General features: G+C 45.8%; 1 protein-coding gene across 1 annotated transcript in view; it reads right to left on the bottom strand.

Moving 5' to 3' along the window:
- The window catches only part of LOC130403662 (protocadherin-9-like), a 134,965-nt gene extending 112,985 nt beyond the window's left edge, over window positions 1-21,980 (bottom strand). Inside the window, 3 exon segments of the mRNA XM_056608080.1 lie at window positions 18,945-19,423; window positions 19,426-21,391; window positions 21,393-21,980. Coding sequence (XP_056464055.1) covers window positions 18,945-19,423; window positions 19,426-21,391; window positions 21,393-21,980 — 3,033 coding nt within the window.
- Between the last annotated feature and the right edge of the window lie 798 nt (window positions 21,981-22,778).

The following is a 22,778-nucleotide window of genomic DNA, read 5'->3' as shown; positions in this document are numbered from 1 at the left end:
TTAAAAAAGGTAGCCTAGGTCATGCTGAAATTATTGAGGAAGGATTATGTATCAAGTAAATATTTAGGTTTGAATATTTAAATAAGAACAATGTATGAACTATGTAATGGATGATGTATTGAACGCCAGTCATTACCGGGAAAATAAGCCCAGACAGGATGAACTAGGCATCGACACGAAGCGGAGATGTCTTCTTTCGTCCTGAAGGGGCTTTTCTTCAATAATGACCGGCGTTCTATCCCTTAAATTACACGGCTACTTGCCAAAACGAAAAAAATAACTTCACGCGGTGTTTCTTTTTACAATTTATTTGTTACCATTCGTAGTGTTCATTAGCAGAGAAATAGTTTGCCAAAGACGTTGACGTCGCTTAGCAACCGAATATGCTGTGGTTGATAAGTTACCGACTACTTGTGATACAGTAACTTATCAACGATAAGTTACAGTATTTGATGTGAAAGACGTGAATCAGAGGCTAAAAATCCACTTTCCTTGACAGCGGTCAATATAGACCTATGCTTAGAAACGGTAAATGATTGAAAAATAATTGACCGCCGGAAGTCGGGAAGGCCCGTTCAAGTGAATTGAGCATTCTACACTATAAAGAAGAGCCGTGTAATAAATTAAGAATAACCTTGGGTTGTGAGTGCTAAATATCACAATGATATGAGTGTGAATGTAGTGTGTATGTTGATGTGAATATAAAGTTTCATATAGGATGTACTCTATACTTGATAATAGACTAGATAGTTTGTGCCACAATTTCACGGGTAAGGCGTAGATCAGCTGGAACAAACTAGCTTGCAGGTGATGACAAGGAAATATTTATCACAGAACAGCACGGCGGGCGGTTGCCTGCTCAGATATCAACTGCTCAGTAATCACATTCTGGTTTTAACCTGCAGAGAAAAGCAGAGACTGTACTCCATCACCTGTCTGTCAGTACCAACCGAGACTGTGCTGTCTATCACCTGTCTGTCAGTACCGAGACTGTGCTGTCCATTACCTGTCCGTCACTACTGAGGCTGTGCTGTCCTTCACCTGTCTGTCAGTACCGAGACTGTACTATCCGTTACCTGTCAGTACTGAGACTGATAACTAGCAGTTTTTTTTTTTTTTTTTTTAAATGTATGATGACTATATGCTATGTAAGGTGACCTTGGGTGTCTTGAAAGGCTCCTCTAAATTAAATGTATTATTATTATTATTATTAGCATAACTTACTTGATAACTAGCTTTGCCTAAGGTTTGAGCCAAACCTCAAAAGAGTTTTAATTACAGTATCATTTTCATTTTGGTTAAAAATGTCTTTGTACTCATTTAAACATACTTAGGGGAATGGAGGGGATTAAAAAAAGCGGGGGGGGGAAATGGGAAAGAAGGGATTGTATGTGGGACGGGATGTTTTTACTGTGCAGGTAAATCCCGGACAACTACTTCATGTCAATTGAGGGGGAGGAAGAGAGGAGGAAGAAAGGGAGAAGAGGGAGGAGAAGAAGGGGGAGGAGGATGAATAGAGAGACAAGTAGGAGGAGAGGGAGGAGAATGAAAGGGCTAAGGAGAAAGAGAGTGGCCTTTCGAGGGGAACACATTTATTACTCATAGCTTTTTCAATTCTTTTGACCATCTGCTGTTCTGGCACAAACCCAGCGTGAGGTTAGAGACCTCTGCTAATGCTGATCCATACAGTACTATAGTAGCCTGCTGTTATAGTATCACTATAAATAACTGAGACCTCTGTGCCAATCTGTACAGTACTATAGTAGCCCATTATTATAGTATCACTATAAATAACAGAGGCCTCTGCTAATCCATACAGTATTACAGAAGCATGTATATATGTATATATATATATATATATATATATATATATATATATATATATGTATGTATATATATGTCATTATAGTCTAGTATTACAGTAGTATTAGTTATTATAGATATAACCATTCGTGCTAAATTATTATGGTATCGTACACATAATGAAGTACGGTAATGTAGTATTATACTAGACATTATAATTTGTATATAGTGTAATACTATCTTACCATTTACTTTTTTGGCATTTGGCAAACGCTTTTGTCCAAAGCAACTTATAACCATTCGGCGGTGTCATCTAAGCTATTCGACAGCTCGTCAGAAGCAGATAGGGTTAGGTGTCTTGCTTAGGGACACCTCAACAATGCCCAGCTAGGAGGAGCTGGGCATTGAACTAGTAACTTTCCGGTTACAAGTGAACCCGCTCCACCTCCTGAGCTATGCTGCCGCCCTAATGATGAGTAGTAGTATGAGTGAAGTATTATGGTAGACCTAAGGATTAGTACCATCGTATTATACTTGTTGTATCCCGGATGATACTCAAGGAATCCTGGTGTGAGTAGTGAAATGTGGAACGGTGGAGTAGAGACAGCCCTCATCTCATTACTGAAGGAAAAGGCCTGTGTATGACTCCATGTTCCTGTTCACACAATACAAACACAGAAAACAAATGCAGACCCAGACACACACACACACACACAAACATCAACACAACCAGGCACACATGAACACAAACACATACACACGTACACACACACTCACTGGGGAGACACAATAGCTTCTTTAAATTAAAATTTTCTCTCTCTGTGCTGAGCTGCCGAAGCTGAAAAGGCAGTGACTAAATGAGTGTTTGCTTTAGTTAGCGTAGCCTAGCCTTGTGTAGCCTAGCGTAGCAACAGCGGGCAGATCTGCCATTCAGGACACCACACAGTGTTGGGCACACAGCCCACATTATCCTAGTTAGCAGACACACACACACACAAACACACACACACTAAAATTCTGACACACACACTCACACACACATAAACATTCCCGCACAAACATGGAGACTACAAATGCACAACCAGACACTAAAACGCACACATACACACACAAACACATACGCACACACATACACAAACACACACAAGCACATACTTATCTACGATTTAATCTGTTCAGATTAAAATCTTACCAATAATAGCAGACACAATGTTTTTGTGTGTAAGTAAATGTGTGTGTGTGGGTGTGTGCATGTGTGTATACGTGTGTTTTTGGTGTGTGAGTGTTTTTATGTGTGTTTGTGCGTGTGTGTGTGTGTGTGTGTGCATGTGCGTGCGTGTGTGTGTGTTTGTTCTTTAGAAAGCCACAGAGGACCAGTTAAAGGGGCCCAGTGTGTGTCTCCTCTTGGCATGAAAACACGAGTGAGAGGAGGGACGAGTGTGGCAGAAAGCTTCTCGGAGACAAAACCTCTTAATATTCCTTCCAAGTCCATTAAGGCTTCAAGAGATTGGCCTCGATTGATTGTTTGTGTTTGATATTACCGCGGCCTTCGAGGCCCCCGTCCAAAATTACCTCCGGCATTTAGTTACGGCTTACGAACTGAAAGGCTTAACATGAACCTGCACTTCTCCTGCGAGGTCCCAGTGATGGGGACACAAACCTTCATCTAATAACCTCACACTTGTTGCCATTTCTCTTAAGCTCTCAGCTTTTGTTGGGACATCCATTCATTATCCACGGTGATGGATTCCTGTTCTTTAAAACGCCAATATGGACCCTCTCTTTTCTAGCCACTCAGCTCATCTGACCACTGATTTACCAGAACACTTTTCATAAATGAAAACAAATGTGTTTTTTTCGATGTCACTTGATCTCTTACCAGGAGTACCTTACTGTGAGAAAGGTTTAATGTTTTCCCTTAGGAACTTTATGAGCTGTTGTGAACTTTGAAGTGTTGATTCACATCTGCTGTCTTGGCCTAATTACTCTAATAGAATTGTGATATTAATCTAAAAACACTGACCCTGTTTCCCATTCTGGCCTGCTTTTGCAGCTGTTCTGTGTAGAAATCCAATCTGCTGGATGGACATTTCATCAGCACACCGGTTGTTGGAGAACAGAGTACAAGAAGGTTTAGTTTCGGCCATGCCACCGGCACACTGCCAAAATAAAAGTAGTTTTACATTTATGAACTGCTTGAGTATCCCTGTTTGATATATAAAGACACTCTTTGTTAATCTTAGTTCAACCTGTTTGAGCAGCGAGTTCAAAGCCTCCGCTTCTTATGCTAGCATTATTGACTCTTTCATTTTTATATCCCCCATCTATTCGCCACAGCAACAGACTTACCGTTATATTTATAGGAAACAAAGGACAGCAGTGTTTCTCTGACAAAATGTCTCATGACTTATTTTTGTGACTAACGTCTTATGTTTAGATGGTGACCAGACAAGAGAATGATTGTAACACTCCCAGATTATTATCGCCCCATCGTCTTCACCTCCCTGGAGGCAGAGGTCTTGTTTGGCTTCAAACCAGAATGAAACACAGAGGCCTCAATACTACAGGGTAAAGGGAAGGGGCAGTCTGGGTACAATTATTTGAGGGTACATTAGAGTATGATATGGTATGTTATGGTACCAAAGGATATTACATTAGTAATACAAAATAGTTTAATAGACTCTATTATACCTTGATTTAGTCTAGTACTCCGTACTCTAATAACTAGAGAATGTTACGTTAGCTTAAATTAGGGTACAGTATATTATATCAGGGTATGTTGGAGTACATCCCGGTATATTAGATCACGGCTTAGGTAAGTAAGGATACCGACTAGACTACATTAGGGTATATTAGAACAGAGTACTGCAGGTCGTACGTGGGATGTTATTTTTGAAATAGACTAGTTTACAATAGAAAGATGAATAAAGATAATTGAAAGTAAATGTATTGCATATATTGTTCAGTAAATGAAGTAGCATTATGGTTTGTAATTCCAAAAATAGTGTTATATATATATATATATATATATACATTTCATCATGGTTTCCATTGTAATGTTTTAAATGTATTTTTGAGTTAATTTGTGTTTGCCAGATAACACAATGTTTTCCCACTGGCCAAGGCCTTCTTTGCAGTTATACTTGCATATAAATTAGGTGCTGGAATTCTTTACTCAGACACTGCATGTATATTCATCTACTTTTGTAGCATTCGCATATAAGGGGGTCCACTAAATGTCTTGGCGACAATGTAGTGGTATGCCTAAAGTCAACGGTTGGAAAACCCTGTATGAAATATGGTCGAGGTATGTTAGTGTATGCTCGGCTACATCAGGGTATATATACACATGTATATATGTATATACTTACCTTCTATAATTACTGATGACATAAGAAAAACAATGTGATGATCAGGGTTTATAGTATCCTGATCTGACAGTGGGAGATAAACAAACAAGCATGGACTCATATTCATCAATCGAACCCCTACAGGCCAACACCCACATCCCTGTTACCCAAAGGCCTGGACTATTTATAATCACTGACACACACACACACACACACACACACACACACACACACACACACACACACACACACACACACACACACACACACACACACACACACACACACACACACACACACACACACATACTCTCTGTCTCTCTCACACTCAGGAACACATACACTCACATACTCTGTGTCTCACACACACACATACACACACACACTGTCTCACAGAAACACGAACATACGCATACGCACGCAAGCGAAACGCGCACGTGACACACGCACACACACCCTGCTGTGATGTTTGGGTACTACACGATTCTTCTGATCTCTGGAGGGATGAACAGATGTGGGTTGCCGTAGTTCCTTTGAGCATCAAAGAAAAAGAAGACCCCCCTAGCCCGTTCGAATCACATGTGCATAAACATTCCCCATTTATGAATTTGTGCACACACACACACACACAAACACACACATACTAACATACACACACGAACACACACATGTGAACTAACACACACTCCCAAACACACATACACACACACATGCACTAACACGTGCACCATTCAGGCCGGATTGGTCTGTGAAGGAACTTCATTGTTGGCCAGAGGAGAACTGAGGCAGCTCTCAGGGGATCTCCCTCTTCCCTCCCTCCCCCTCCCGCCAGCAGGAGGTCACATGATCAGCTGACAGGCGGCTGAGCTCTTCAAAGATTAAACGAGGAGTGGGTGTGAAAAAGGGCAACGCAGGGACAGAGTCAGATGCTCTGATGCTCATACTACAGCTGGAGCAGGATTCAGCAGGAAGAACCACCGTCATGTGGGCCAATGGAGCAGTATCTAGCAGGAAATACATGATGCTCAGTGCACACAAATGAATCATGATTAAACAGGAAGCATTGTGCTACAGTAGGCCTAGGGAGCAGGATTCAGCAAGAAATGCCACCATGCTACAAAGGACCCATGGTACAGGATTAAGCAGGAAACACTATGATAAAGATGACCTAGGGAGCAGGATTTAGCAGGAAAGTCCACTATAATGTGGGTAATAATTATGGGGTCCCTAGATGTAAGGAGCTTAAGGAGGACATTAGGGGGTGTGAACCCGTTAGTCTGGGCTATTCATGAGACTAGTAAGGCTATAAAATGACTCCCTTGGACGCCAGTCAAGTGCTATATTCTGAGACGCTGCTCAAGTTTTAGAGGTAAATGGATGGTTTATTGTGAGGATGGACCATCTTTTCCCTATTTGAGTTCTCCCATGATGCAGAGCGGTGGCAAAATTGCCAGTTTGAAAACCTTTCTGCTTCCTCTCAGAGTACTTTGGCTGGTGTACCGTGGCTAGTGGCTAGTGGCTACCCTCCAAGACAACCTCCGCTCCCCTCGGTCGAGCCCGCAAGGCCAGGTTCAAAACATTGACTGACCCCAACCGCTAGCCCAGTGGTTCCCAACGCCTACCCTAGGACAGAATAGCCCAAACCTGTTCATGTCGTGTTCCCCCGGTGGAGTTTATTTTGGCCCCAGGACCCAATCAAATCTATTGTGCCTCAATAACGTATTCCCCTTTCAAGTCTGCAAACATAATAGCAGAAAACAAATGCAGCAGGCACGGCTCGGGAATTGGTTATAAAATGGTTTCTTTAGACCATTACATGACCCACTTCTGTTTGAACACCAGCGAGGGTACGTAGTCAGGTACCAGGGGGTCCTTGCAGAGATTTAAACTTTGCCTTGTTCTTTAGAACTGAACTACCCTCAGCTTAATCCATTTTAAATTCTGCTACACTATTAATAAGGGTTCTGAGTAATTTTAGTACAGTATGAGTTCAAAGGAAAACCCTTTGTGGTGCGATAGTGTGGATGGAGGTGACCGAGAGCCATCCCGTGGCATCGACTGAACAGGTTTCGTTGACACAGTGCTCCATGGGACTCTGACACCTGAATGTCAAAAGTCAACAGCCAAGAATCACAAACATAAAAGGTGAAGTTTTTACTGCAGCCGAAGTTGTGGCAGGAACTAGAAAAATAAATCCGGGTGCATATTTCCATTATCGGTGGACGTTATCGTAGGAGGAGAGGCTATGGAGAGCAAGAGAATCCACGCAGTCTCTCTGTGTGTGCTAGGAGATAGCCAAAAACCAATTTGCACCTCCTGCCTCCTCCTCCCAGTCACCCCAGACTCAGCTTTCAGACATGCCACGAACCAGCCACAAATCATTTCATCTAAATAAGCTGGCCAAATGTTTTACACCTCTGCATATTACCGGAGGCCGATAACACCCTAGTCCACCAACGCATGCAAAGACTGCTTCTTCCTCTCTGTCTCTTCCCCTTTTTCTCCATCTCCCCATCCTCTCTCTCTCTCTCTCTCTCTCTCTCTCTCTCTCTCTCTCTCTCTCTCTCTCTCGCTCTCTCTCTCGCTCTCTATCTCCCCCTGCTTCTCTTCCCCCCCCCACCCTCTCCTTATTGTCTGTTATCAGCCCAGAGCCAACCCCTATATGATTCAGCAGTATAGAGATATAGAGTGCAGGAATGTACAGTCGTCGGGGTATTTTAAAATCCTGCCATTTCCAATGCCCTTGGTGATAAACCAAGAAACAAGAAACCCTATTTTATGTTTGCATTAAAAATTCCCCAGTGCAGGCTCTGACAGCTTATTCCCCAACCGAATCATCATGACCCCTATCTCCTCAGACGGCAGTCGAGCAACAAGCATGGCGTGGTCGCCCGTGACCACACCCCGGAGGCCACTGATGCCGTGTACAATCGATACAGATCTGGGGTGTAGATATTGAGGCAGGGGTGGCGACACACATCCCTCCGATGTCCGTACGTCCCCGCTTCACGTTTAATGAGATCCCCGAAGACCATTGCACGTCTTGTTCACTCATTGACTTCTCCCACTGCCAAGGAACAGCAAAAGCTTTTTGGGCTCTCTCTCTCTCTGTCTCTGTCTCCATCTCTGTATCTCTCACTCACTCTCTCTCTCCCTCTATTCTCTCTATATCCCTCTCTCTCTCAAAGTTCATTAATGAAAGTCTATTAGCTTATAGATTTAAATCTGCATTGTTGAATGATTCTTTAAACCGATGAATCACGCTCCATTATCCACACGGCTTTTAAAAACGAATTCCTATCCCAAATCCTGTAATACTATACAGTTTAACTGTGCACTTATTAAAAGGATCAATCATCCCAGAGTTATAATAAGGGAGGGCGGGGTGTGATCCATCACCATCAGCAACACATTCTGCTGCCTCTGCTTATTGATAGCCAATCAACACCGGGCTGACAACATATACTTCTGCCTGTCCACTTGTGTAACTGCCTATCTCCTTCTCCACTTTTTCTCTTGTCTATCTTCCAAACTTTTTGACACAAGTTTATCTGATATCTCCCTGTCTGTCTGCCTATCTCCTTCTCCGGTTGTCTTCTTGTCTATCCTCTTGTCACATGTTTATCTGATATCCCCTTGTCTATCCGGCTATCTCCTTGTCCACTGGCCTACTTTTGTCTCTCATTCTATTTCCTGGCCATCAGTCCCTCAGCCCCTTGTCTCCTTGTCCATCTGCTAATATCCTTACCATTTTGCAATTATTTTTGTCTGGAGAGATGTTGTCACCCTAGTCTCCTAGTCCTCTGATACCAGGATTGCCCAGCATTTGAACCCAGTGTTCTGTCTTTACAATCAGAACATCAGCCCCATCACCCCCACCTCACCCCCCCCCCACCCCCCCACCCCCAACCACCCCATCTCCAGCGCTACTCCCAGCAGCCCTCCGAAACTAGTACCCGCGACAGCCACTCCGATTAGGCTGAAAAATACTCTTTTCCCTGGCAAGAGATATATTATTTTCCTCTTTTTTTTTTTTTAATAATTGCAGGGGAAGAAATGGATTGCGCTCTTCTTATTCCATCCCTGGAAGCCAGAGCGCAGAGCTGGAGAGAGATAACTCTGGAAGCTAACTGTGTAAATTAGGAAGGGGACTGCAAGGCTGCCAAAGGGGGGGAACATGGCTTTAATGTGCATGGAGCCACAGCGGCGGGGAGGGCACGTTCACATGCTGCAAATAATGAAGCACTGAGGCCTCAGGTGGATGATCACCGGGAGGCAGTTCTGTCCATTGGTGACGCGTTTAGGTAGTACAACGGGATAAGGATGCATGGCACGTTCGGGGCACATGGCGCGTTTAGGACGCAGGGCACGTTTTTGGATGCGTGCCGGGTTGAGTGTTTAAGACGCATGACACTTTTAAGGACGCCTGAGGAGTTTATGGTGGATGGTGTGTTTAGGACATATGGAGCATTCAGGTAACATGGCGTGTTGTGGATGCCTGGTGTGTTAAGGATACATGGCACGTTCATGATGCATGGCATGCCTAGGAAGAATTGTGCCGTTAGCAAGGAGGATGCATGTCAAGGAGGGATTTGAGGAACAACACGATGTTTTTTGTACCATAGGTTTTAGCTGTCATTGTAACAATGTTGTTCTTATTCAAGGCTTTGCTGACTATGTTGCAGTGAAACTAATGCTGATTTATTCAAAGCACTTTGTTAGAAAATGTTTCTCAACTAATGAAACCATGTAAGGGTTAGTTAACCCTTATCTCTTGGCATTGATTTAATCATTATTTTAATACATTAAGACCCAAATGCGTCTAATTGAAAGTCGATCAGATTACCTTTCCTTGCAGTTGTGTTTTATTCTCAGCATTTGCACCACACATTGCATACATTGACAATTGCTGTTTACTCATCTGTTCACTTGGATCATCAACCCAACACCAGATTTCTGGCTTTGTCGGTTCACACATTACATCATCAAAAAAGGCCACTTTGGCTTCGGGTTTCTAGAAATAAATCTTCCTTGTGATGTGATATTTAGTCTGTATATAATTTTTCTTAAAAAGCAGCTATGTGGTCGCATTGACATCACACCGAATGAGTCCTGACTTCAGAAATCAGATTTTGCACGTTAAGTTGAAATCCAAACCGATATTCATAATATACTTTGCCTGCCAACGAGCGTCAGCTGAACAGTCAGAAACACAGCGCTTGCCTCGGTGGAACTGCCAAATGTAATAATCCTCAGCATTGTGCCATCCAGAATATTATGACCCTGCGTGGACGGCACAATATCTGAACTTCGGTCACGTCGGCGAAGGGCGGACGCATCTCTCTTTTAGCACGATGAGCGGATCCTAGCAGCAGACCTGGGACCAGTGGATATGATAACGCTCCGGAGCGAAAAGTCAGCCTAGATATCCCAGTTGGTGAGAGTACATAACGCTTTGAAACATGATCCTATAGGGGGAGGTCAACCTTTAAAGCGTTTTATTATTTATTTAGTTTTATTTCTCCCTCTTAAGCCCCTCTTCTGGCTTCCAAATGGACCAGAGGCTTAACCCGCATCAGGCTTAGCATGTGTTGGTGTGGCACTTTGAAATATACTCTCTTTCCCTTTCCCCTAATCTTTCACTATCTATTCCCATTCATCTTTCTTTTTTTTCTGTTCTATATCTCATCCTGCATCCATCCCATGTCTATGTTTTCTGCCTTTCTGTTCCGTCTCTTTACGTGTATTCCTCACGGCCAGCTCTCCTTCCTGCACCTAGTTCCCCTTTTATATTTCCTTCTGTTCCATATATTTTCTATCTCTCTTTCCTGCACCTATTCACCTGCTCTGTCATTCTCCCTTATGCCACTCTTTCTGTCTCTTCAAATGCTCCGTCCCTCCCCTACCCATTTGCTGTACCTTTTTCCCCTCTTTCGTTCAGTCTGTTCTTTATCTCCATCTCTTTCTATTGCTCCCTCTTTCTCTCTCCAGACATACAGGAAGTGTCATCAGATGAATGATGGTTTAATTATTTGCATGATGATGAGGATGAGGATGATGGCAATGAAATGTTTTTGACATTTAGGTAGCATTTACATAATCTTGTATTTGTAAATCTTGAATGACCCACAATTATTAATATCTTTACATTCATGCCAAGATTAATAAATGTAGTATTTCTGTTTATTTTTGCCTTGTCAAAAGACTGCTGAGTTAATTATGAATTTTGGAAGCCAATACTAATTTGTTTGACGAGCAGCCAAGAGATTCATAGATCTTGACAGATACTCCAAAGGTTTCTGTGTGAAATTGAATCACCAAATGATGCAAGACAACCGGAGGAAGTAAACACAAGAAAGGAATGATTACTTTGACACATTTATTATGAAATTATAAAGTTAGATAGCATTGGTCGAAAATAAAAGCGTTTATAAAAGAAGAGTATGGATTGCAGATCACTGTTTCACCGTGACAAAGAGATTATTTGAATGACAAAATAAAAAATAGGCCAGAGAAAAAAATGCATAAATAACCAAGTCCATTATCGTATACATAGCACATCAGGGAGGATTAGCAGGATGTCGACATAAAACATCTTATATACACAGTAAGAATTTACATCATGTGTTTTACAGAAGAGTCCTACAGCGAGACACGGCAGCCAGTCTCAAGTCTTGCTTATGAGGAGTGTTTTATTGTTCTTTTTTTTGGCTTTAAGTACCATTATCACGACTACAAGACCCGGCTCTGGCGTGGGCGAGGGACAGAGCGGTGATGAGCCGTCAATGAAGCAATGACCCTGATATGAGGTGGGGTCTCCAGTCTGTCAGGGTATAGACGCTGCTCTGTTAGCTCCACTTCCTCCGGCTCACCCTTCCTGTCTGCAGGCGCTCGTGATTAACGGCCTGGGGATGGGGGGGGGGGGGGGGGGGGGGGGGGGGGGGGGGGGGTGGAGGATGGGGGGGGGGGGGGGAGGGCTAAGGAGCAGGGGGGATAGAGGAGGGAGTAGCTGTGTGCTGAACACAAAGCACCCTGGTATTTCTCACAGAAGCCAAACACAAAGGTGACAGCACCCTTGGCGAGCTTACCTCAGTTGTAGCAGCACCAACCCCAATAAAACACTAGATGGGCTGGGGGGGGGGGGGGGGGGGGGGGGTGTTGTTTGGTCAGGTTGGGGATAGATAGTGCAGTAGGGTAATGTGAGGGATCGATGGTTGGGAGACTGAGGGATCGATGTGTTGGTGATATTTGGATGGCAGGTTTTAGGAAAGTGAGGGATAGATGATTTTGCAACATTGGGGATGGATGGCTCAGGGAAGTGAGAGATAGATGTTTTGGTGATATTGGGGACACATGGTTTCGGAAAGTGAGAGATATATGTTTTGGTGATATTGGGGACACATGGTTTCGGAAAGTGAGGGATAGATGTTTTGGTGATATTGGGGACACATGGTTTCGGAAAGTGAGGGATAGATGTTTTGTTGATATTGGCATAGACGGTCTGGTTATACATGGCAGAATAACCAAGGTGGTTCAAGTCGGAGTGGTGGAGAACATTGATTAATTATTGGATTATTGTTCAGACAACGAGGGAGCATCATAACATGTGATCTGATCATTTTCTTGGAGACAGAGGCAAAAAGTCAAGAAACATTTTTTTCCACCCTCTACTTGTTTTTTTTTTCTCGCCCTGAAGACATAATGTTGGATCTTGCCAGGCGATGGTATGTGGACATCTGTGGTGTTTTAACAGCGGTAAGTGTTCACCGTGTCATGCAGTGTAGTGTCACATGAAGGCGCGTATCAAAGGGAGGGGGGCGGCTCTGAACCATGAGGTAATGCGTTGAAGATGAATTATTCAAATAAACATGAGGATGATTGAAAAAGACGTGAAGGTGCGACTCCCGCTAGCTTTATTGGGGCTGACGCACGCCGTCGTCCTCTAAGTCCTGGTGGGACGCGCCGATCGGGGCTTCAGGTTCTTGCGCATGCAGAGGAATCTCTCAGAGCTGCAGATCTATCATCAATCACTCTGATATGAGGCCTGGCAGAGATGGATGGTGCTGACTGTTCCCATGGAAGCTCTTCCATCTTTAACTGACAGACCAAGCCAAACAAAAGCTCCTCACACATACACACACATCACACACACACACACACACACACACACACACACACACACACACACACACACACACACACACACACACACACACACACACACACACACACACACACACACACACACACACACACACACACAGATGTGGGGGTGCGCACACACCAAGCACACATCACACGTCGCGCTACGTGATAAAATTAGCCACAATTGCCTCTGACAGGATTACTTCCAAGCACAATAAGGGGGAGGATCCATCTTCACTATTACATGAAAGTGATTGATGATTGTTGGCTGGTATTGCAAATTTAAATTTAAAACTGTTTTATTCTTGGTAATTTGCTATCAACTGAGTTTCAGAAAATTTGCTTCACAGCAGTTGGAGAGGGTTGAAAAAACAAACCAATAAATATTTATAGGATTTTATTCAAAGTAAAAATATACCTGCCTGGGATGCTTCTAAGTATTTTGCTGATTATGGTGTAACAAGGCAAGTTATTTCCATGTAATCATCTCATGGCAACAATGCATTAGTCAAGGTGTTTGCTGGCTATAAATAGTGAACATGACAAGTCCCCGCGAAGAGATACGCGTTGGCACGGGTGGCCTACTCTGATCTGTTTGGCTGAGTCAGTCGTCACTCATCTGTAAGAAAGCTTTCAGACTCATATTTTATTAACGTATTTGTTTAATTTGTATTTATCGATTTATTTTACCGTGTGAAAGCGATGCTGACACCAAGTCATGCGGTGATTTAACATGGGGGTATGGGTGTATTTCTCTGCCTGCCTCAGACAGACCAAGAAATAGCGTTTGACAAGTTTTACTTTTTGTGAGGATGAGAGCATTGTGGGAACAAAGCGTGAGATATTGAGGGCAGAGACAAAGATCATAACCGTTACATCCTGGAGAAAGCTCTGCTGCTGACAGCACAACCAAGACGCTTATACAGAGATGACAGACAATATCCTCCCCCTCTCTCTCTCTCTCTCTCTCTCTCTCTATCCCTCTATCTCTCCATCTCTCTCTCTCTCATTCTCCATTTCTCTGCCTCTATCTATCCCCTTCTCTCTCTCCGTCTCCGCCTCTCCCCCTATATCTCCCTCTCTGTCCCTGCCTCTCTTTATCTCCTTCTCCATCTGGATCTCTCTCGTTCCCTCTATGAAAGCACCAAGCTCTGCCTCAGCAGAATTCAGAGGATCTTGCAGCAGACGCCTCTTCCCTCAGGTGCCACCTTGTCAAAGTTCATTAATCTTCTCAAACTCACCGTGTCTCCACCGGTGGCTGGCTGTACTACTAATCCTCTTATTAATGTTCCAAATGAACCTGCGCTCCAAGGACCGCTCCCGCAGGGCCATCATTACACCGTTCTGCATAAACTCCTGTTTGCATAGAATGTCCATTTATGAAGAACCCTGACTCTGGGAGTGGGCCACTTACAGCCTCCCACCCGTCTCCCCCTGCAGAGCTCCCCCAGCCGCCCCAGCCCAGAGGCCTATACAAGGAACACGCTGCCCCCCTGCCTTAAATGGTTCTCCTGATAATTACATCCACCAGCCCAACGCTGTCTCTGAGAGTGATCTCAGCCAGACTAAATGTTAGTGGAGATGACTGGGGGGGCGGGGGGGGATGTACTCTCAGACTTGATTTGTTCTTGGCAAGCGACTGACAAACTATCAAGACAGTCATAATTGCTTTATGTGGAGTCTCCTATAGGTACCATTGCAATAAAAAACACAACACTAAAAACTTTTTTTTTTTAGTGTTGTGCCTCAAGAGCAACAACATTATCTGGGCTGTAAATGTTCACAGTGTCGCAGCGTCAAATAACGGCACTGGAGGTGGGCATAGCTTTGCTTTGTTAACAACCCTTTGGACTTGAGAGAAAGCAGTTTACCCATTATTACTAATTAGGCCTTTACACTGGAGATGTTCAGGCCACAGCATGCCTGCACAGTTTATAATAGCTTAACATCTCTGTGACAAATGGTAATGGCATTGTTTCAGATCTATCCCACAAGAAACCAACTACAAAATGATAAATGTGTATATATTGATTCAGCGATATTCCACTCACAGATATACAGTTTTACGCAGCGTTACACTGACTGCTGCCCTGTGGTTAATGATTGGACAGGGAAAGAGTTGAAATATACATTTAAATGGAATGTATTTCTACAGCGATTTTTCGCAGTTAATTTCTCACCGTGAGGAACACACCCTCGCGCACACAGACAAACACACACACAGACACACACACAGTACAAGCCATGCAACCAGTTTGGCACAAGCAATAAGCTTGTCTTGTTAAAGGACAATTATCCGGTGGTACTCAGGGAATGGAACCAGCCATGATCCAATTGTCTGAGGACCTGCTCTACTGTCTGAGCGACAGCTGTCCCCAGTGTGAACATCCACACATCTCTGAACATTGTCATCAACATCACTCCATCTGCACCCAGTGTTGTGCACTTGCAGACAGTGGAGGCTTGTGTGGTTATTAACAACTTGTTTGTAAGTTCTCTCTCTTGCCTTGTGAAAGTAGGACAGTGTTGTTCAGGTTTCTCCCCCCTGACCGTTGTTTACATTGATGTAGGTCCCAGGAGGAGAGGAAGTGGAAGTGGGAACAGAAAGAGAGCAGGTATTACCCCGAAAGCTCCTAACCCTACCCTAAACTCCCCCTCCCATACCTGGCAGATCCTAACCCTCTAGAACCGCTATTGAACCGGTAAAAAGACACTGGAAGGTAGCCCCTTCTGGATTTTGCTCTGTTAGACCTACAAGACAAAAAACAATGACAAAAAATACATACATGATATATCAGAACGTCAATTAAATATATAAGCGGTTGGATGCTGATCCACAAAGTACTAGAGGCTTACGGATGGGGCTGTAGATGCAGGAGACTAACCGGTTTTGGACCGCTTCTGTACAGCCTAGTGCCAGATGGCCTTCAGCTGCAGACCTCCTGCATAGGCCATGCTGTTAGTCTCTCCAAGAGGAAGACACTGCCTCTGTATGGCTGGTCTGCATCCTTTTCTGCATTATCTGACAGCTTATCCATTTATTTGATGATGTGTTTATGTACTGGTGCACGTTTCTGGACTTATTTTCCATTTGATAAGCCAATTTGTCATCTCTCAGGACACAGATGATAGTTTACTGCTGGCGAGATGGTTTGTCTGGGCTGTAAATAAATTCTAAAGATGATGATTGGATCCGGTCTGCGTTCATACGTGTTCACTCAAGGGAGTATTCTCTTTCCGGAACAATAAATATCTACAATAACTAACACCCAGTGTCCAGGGAATAAAACCATTTCTTTATATTTCAAATCGTGTTCTAATATCCAACAAACTGGCAGCAGAATAGTATTATGGTTAGGGTGTTTGACTGCAAGGTATTGGGGCTGATCCCCAATGCCTAGAGTCTACCTGTAGGCATCTTAGAGCAAGATAACCTACCTGCTCCTTAATGAAATGGAAGTCCCTTTGGATAAAAGCGTCTGCTATATGACTAAATGAGCAGATAACTGAGTCAAAAGCGGCATGTTTGGTCTGATGATTAGCATAGCGTGAGGTTTGGTCTCCGGAGCTGTAGTCTTGGTGCTTCTAACGGTGAGGTGGTGTCGTAGGCATGGTGGGCGTCGAAACGCAAAGATGTAAAGGACCAGAAGCAGCCGTAGGTCATCGGCAAACCTTTCGACAGTCCCTTGAGCAAAGCTTGTGTGTTTTTTGACACGCAGGAGCGTATATGTCAGGAATACGATCGTTCGCTGCGGGGACAGCGGTTCTTGTCGTAAAGCACCTATAGAGCCTCTGTCACGGTGTGACCGCCATCAATAATGCGCTGGGGAACACACACACGTATGGCTTTGTGGAGGGTTGACAAAACGATCGATCCAAACGATCATGGTGGTGAATTGATTGACTGGTAAGAAAGTGATCTAGGGGAGCGAACATTATCCTATGATATCTCACATTCTCCCTCTCCCACCCCTGGAAGTCTTCTAACAACACTATTGTAATATTATTTTGGCCCTCTCTCTCTCTATGTCTCTCTCTCACATGGATCCCCACAAACAATATCACACACACACACACACACACACACACACACACACACACACACACACACACACACACACACACACACACACACACACACACACACACACACACACACACACACACACACACACACACACACACACAGAGAGACACACACATACACACAACCACACACACTGAACTTGGCTATCAAACTAAATGGATCTTTTGACTGCATCCTCTCACACTGAAAGACGTTAACGACCCCCCCCCCCCCCCCCCCCCCCCCCCCCATCATCATCGATCTAAAGGTCTCTGCGTGAAGAGACCCTGACCACCACGACCCCCCCAACCCCTTACTCCCGCTCATTCCTCAGATTCGGGAGACCACCAGCGGTTGCCGTGGTGATACCCAACAGAGCAACAGTGCCCCCTTAAGACCCAGTAACATCACCAATCGCATCTCCCGTCACTTGCAATGCTCACACACACAGTCACACATCCCACCAACCCATACACACACACCAACACACACACCCAAATACACACAGCCTCCCTTTCTCTCTCCCCTTCTCTCTCTCTCTTACATACACACTCTCTCTCTCGCTCCTTGTGTGTTCCATTAGGCGTGTGTTTTGTGAAGTGCTGCTTTATTAGCAGAGAAATTAATAAGCTCTGATGATAAAAAATAAAAGCTGCACGGATTACGTTGAAATTTGAGGCTCATTATTGGCTAATCCTATTTGAATTGGATGTGTATCAGTTTTCAGACAGGCATCCCGTAGTCTGCTAGCGTGCGTTGCGATAGAGGGAAAGGGGAAGAGAGGGAGATCGAGAGCGAGGGAGTGAGAGCAAGAGAGAGAAGGGGAGAGAGAGAGACACATTTATTTCATTCCTAGTTGTGGCATATCTGCTAGTGAGTCCAAATGAGATGAGTGGCTGCTAATTAAAGAGGAGGAGAACTGCTAGGTCTGCTGGTGCAGAGGAGACAGAGGGACTCGTATGGCATCACAACGCACACCAAATTAAAACCATGGAAACACTAAGGACGTTATGAGGGGCAGAGGTGGAAAATCAACTCATTTAGGAGGAGAGAAAAACAATGGTATGACCGCCTAGGAAGTGATAATGTTATATACCATCCAACTTCCCCAACCAATTAAACTGTGTATGGTGCATCTATTTACCAAGAATAAGAGATGGACATCTGAGTAGATAGGCAAGAAAAAAATGTTTCTTTCACAGAAGTGTAAAGGAACAGCGCATCACAAGTAGTAGAAGTAGCATGTGGGTACATTTTCACCTTGTCACCTGACCTCCGAGCTCACAAAAGATGCATGCCACACTCTTGGCTAGGAAATTAAAATAAGAATTCCTCTCCTTGTAAAACATCAGCCAAACATAAGCATGGGATTATTTTTAAGTCCATTAACTACACAAATGATCCACTTTTGGATTGTGTGATTATATATTTTTTTAAGTTTGAGCTATGGTTGTACAGTATTCTGCGGTGTTCAGGTGCTGGGCAGCAGCCGAGAGAGAAAGTCTCTTATCTATGCTTCAGCACTGAGGAACGGGGCAGTTATAGGCAGAGCTTATGGACCAGTAAAAGTGTTCCTTTACCTGCTGCCTGGTGTGCATGGGGGCCTTGGTCTTGAACGCGCCCTGGGAGCTGCACTCAGACGCGCTGAAGTGGTCTGAGCTGGTGGACGACCTCTTGGAGAGTGTGTCGCAGCCCCCAACAAACGTGTTATCCAACGGGAGCTCCTGAATCACGTGATGCTTCTTCACCGACACCGGCGTGTCCGCCTTCAGGTGGAAGGCCGACTGCGGGGAGGCAGACTTGTAGTGCCGGGCAAGGTCGGGGCTGCTGGGTTTGAAGGTGGTGGTGGGTGGGGCGTTCCAATCGAAGCGACCAATCCCCTGCTCCTCCAGCTCCGTGGGGATGCTGATGGTCCCGTTGATGGGCTCGTGGGCGGGGTCGTCGGGCTTGCTCTCCTCGATGGTGACAAAGTTGAGCAGGGAGCTTTTGGGCGACTTCCTTTTCTTCCTCTTCTTCTTCTTGTTCTGTTTGTTCTCCGTGTTGGGGGACATCCACTCTGCCCCTGCTTCTTCCTCTGAGCCGCCTTGAAGCGCGAGGCGTGGCGGCAGCGCAGCAGGACCGTCACAAAGATCACGATGACAACCACGAGGGCGCCGGTCACGAAGGCGATCATGATGGTGAGGTAGTCACCACTCTGGTATGTCTCGCTGCTTTCGCCGATGTTGCGGTCAATGGGCGTCTCCATGGTGCGGCGGATGAGCTCGTTGATGAGCGTGGCGTTCCCCGCTGTGTCGTTGACATACAGGAAGACCAGCACCAGCGTGTGGAGGGACTTTGGGTAGCCCAGGTCGCTGATGTTCACCACCAGCCTGTGCAAGCCGATGTCGGTCATGGTGGGCTTCTCCTCAAGCGTGATGTTGCCCGTGACCGGGTCGATCCTGAACAGGCCCCGGTTGTTGCCGCTCACAATGCTGTATTTGAGTTCGGCGTTCATCCCCGTATCTCCGTCCACGGCGAACACCTCCGCCACCACGGAGCCTGGGATGGAGGAGAGCGGCACAAGCCTGAAGGAGGCGTTGGAGGAGGGGGAGATGACGACAGGGGTGTTGTCATTCACGTCGATGACATTGATGGTGACCTTGGCGGCCGATGAACAGGGCGGGCGCCCGCCGTCCACGGCTCTGACATCGAATGTGTACGAGCTCTGCTGCTCGCGGTCGAAAGACACGTTGGACTTGATCACGCCGGAGTACGGGTCAAGGATGAAGTTCTCGTTGTCGTTGAGGATGGAGAGGGAGACGGCGGCGTTCTCCCCGGCATCGGTGTCCGTCACGGTGATAACGCCCACGGTGCTGTACTTGGGGAGGTTCTCAGACACAAAGAACTGAAAGTGGTTGTGGGTGAACTTGGGGTTGTTGTCATTCTCGTCCAGTATGGTCACTATGACAGCAGCCTGCGTCTGCAGCGGTGGCGTGCCGTTGTCTCTGGCGGTCACCGTGAACAAGAAGCGGTCCTGGTCCTCGCGGTCAAACACACGCGATGCCGTCAGCACGCCTGTTTTGCGGTCCAGGTCAAAGAAAGAGGCGTTGGGGCCCAGCTGGTAAACGATCTCGGCGTTCTTGCCGTTGTCCTCGTCTGTGGCAGTCAGCGTGGTGAGAAACAGGTCGCGCTTGTTGTTCTCCATGATGGCCAGCTCGATGACCGGCTGAGTGAACACCGGCGGGTTGTCGTTCTCGTCCTCTAGCCGGACTCTGACCAACGCCGTCTGGTTGAGGCTCGGCTTCCCGGAGTCCGAGGCCACGATTTTAAAGTTGTATTCTTTGGTTCCCTCATAATCCAGCAAAGCAGAAGTCTCCAGTAGATACTGGTTGTCGTACACAGCCTTCAAATGGAACGGAACGTCCTTCTCTATAAAGCAGATGACCTTGCCGTTGATGTCCGTGTCTTTGTCCGAGACGGTGATGAGGGCTATCTTGGTATTGATGGGATCTTTCTCTGACAGGAAAACGGTGCCGTTAATGGGTACGATGATGTAGCGCAGGTCTATGTTTGGCGGGTTGTCGTTGACATCCGTCACGTTGATGTTAATGGTTGCTTTGGCCGGACTGGAGCTGCCGTCGCTGGCTAACACGGAGAGCTTGTGGATGGCCGTCTCCTCTCTGTCCAGGGGACGCTGCACGGTGATCAGACCGGTGGTCGAGTTCAACGCAAACAGTCTTTTAGTGGCGGGTGGAACCTGCGTGCCGAACACGTAACGGATGTCCGCGTTGGACCCGATGTCCGCGTCCGTGGCCAGCAGATGCACGACGGACGTCCCGATTGCCGAGTTCTCCGGGATGTGCACCTCCACCTGGCTGTCCTTAAACACTGGCCGATTGTCGTTGACGTCGGTCACAGTCACCTGCAGGATGGCTGTGCTGGACTTCTGGGGGCTCCCGCCATCCTCCACCTTCACCTTCATCACGTACGTGTCCTTCTGCTCACGGTCCAGGTTCTGCTGCACGATGAGTTGCGGCCACTTTTCCCCCCTCCGGCGTCTCCACGATGTCCAGGCCGAAGGCGCTCTGTCCGTTCACCAGCTCGTACTTGTGGACACTGTTGGGACCCGTGTCGGGGTCGGTGGCCGACGGGATGGCGAAGCGGCTGTTGATGAGCGTGTTCTCAGGGATGGAGATGTTGATGACCGGTGAGGGGAACATGGGTGCGTTGTCGTTGGTGTCCTTCACCACCATTTTGATTTTGATGAGTCGGAAGTAGTCATTAGGCAGGATGACCACCTCAATCTCAAAGGAGCACTCGCTGTCCTCGAAGGACGGCCCTGGGCAGAGCCTCTCGCGGTCGATCCGGTTGGAGGTGGTGAAGATGTCCCCCGTGCTGCTCAGCACGCGCACCAGTGGGTTGTCCCCCGCCTTGGACACCAGCCGGTACACCAGGTTAGCGCTGGCGCCCGTGGCGGCGTTTGTGTGTGAGATGTTGAGGTCCTTTGGTATGTTTCCAATGAGAACGTTTTCCTGCAACTCTTCTCTGATGGGATAGATAAGCTCCTGGGCGATAGAAGGGTCCAGCCACAGACACGCCAGCAGAGCAGCCAACAGGTAATAATCTTTAAGATCCATGACTGCGATGATATTCGATTCCTTCCTTCACAACTCAAGCATTTCTCTGTACTGATGAACGTTGTAGCTGTGAGTGATTCGGTGAATATGGAAGGGTTCTTTTCCAAAATGAGACCTATGAATAGAAACAGAATGGGTGTTCAATAGCATATTCAATATCGACATTCACTATTGAAAACGCTTTTCTCACGTGTGCATTAATCATACATCCATACAGAAGCAAATACCAAACACTGCAGCAAACGTTTAGGTGGCCTTTAAAAAAAAAAGAATCCAAGTCTTTGGATTTGTATGAGGGCTTAAAAACAACTAAGAAATCATATCTATCAAAAAGAACAACTTCCTTGTGTATTTTATCCATATTCCATTTATTAAATTGTAGAAAACATTAGACGTGACACCGGCTATGCGTCATCGATGTTTGAAGTCGTATCGAATAAATCCGCAGGCATAAATACAGCCTCGAATGACCATAAAGTCAGTATTTAAATTAAATCCTTATTGGGTATCAGCTGAAATAAAACGCTTACCGCGCGATGTTGTCAGCTCATCGTCCTCTTGTCTGTGGATTTCCAACGGCAGCGAAATAAAAAGCGGAGTCCCAGTAAAGATATTCCTCTTGATCGATGCCGTTCCTCCGAGCTCCCGAACCCAGAGGAAACCCAACAGTCCGCTGGGTTAATTTTTATATCTTCAACAGTTCAATGGATCAGCATGTGAGGAAAGTCCGCTCTCCCCGCGTCACGGACGGACGTGCTGCGCGGTGCTTTCTAGTAACCGTCCAAGGTGAAGAGATGA

Source organism: Gadus chalcogrammus, chromosome 14, assembly GCF_026213295.1.
Source record: "Gadus chalcogrammus isolate NIFS_2021 chromosome 14, NIFS_Gcha_1.0, whole genome shotgun sequence".
Classification (NCBI taxonomy): domain Eukaryota; kingdom Metazoa; phylum Chordata; class Actinopteri; order Gadiformes; family Gadidae; genus Gadus; species Gadus chalcogrammus.
This window is presented reverse-complemented; position numbering and strand designations above follow the sequence as displayed.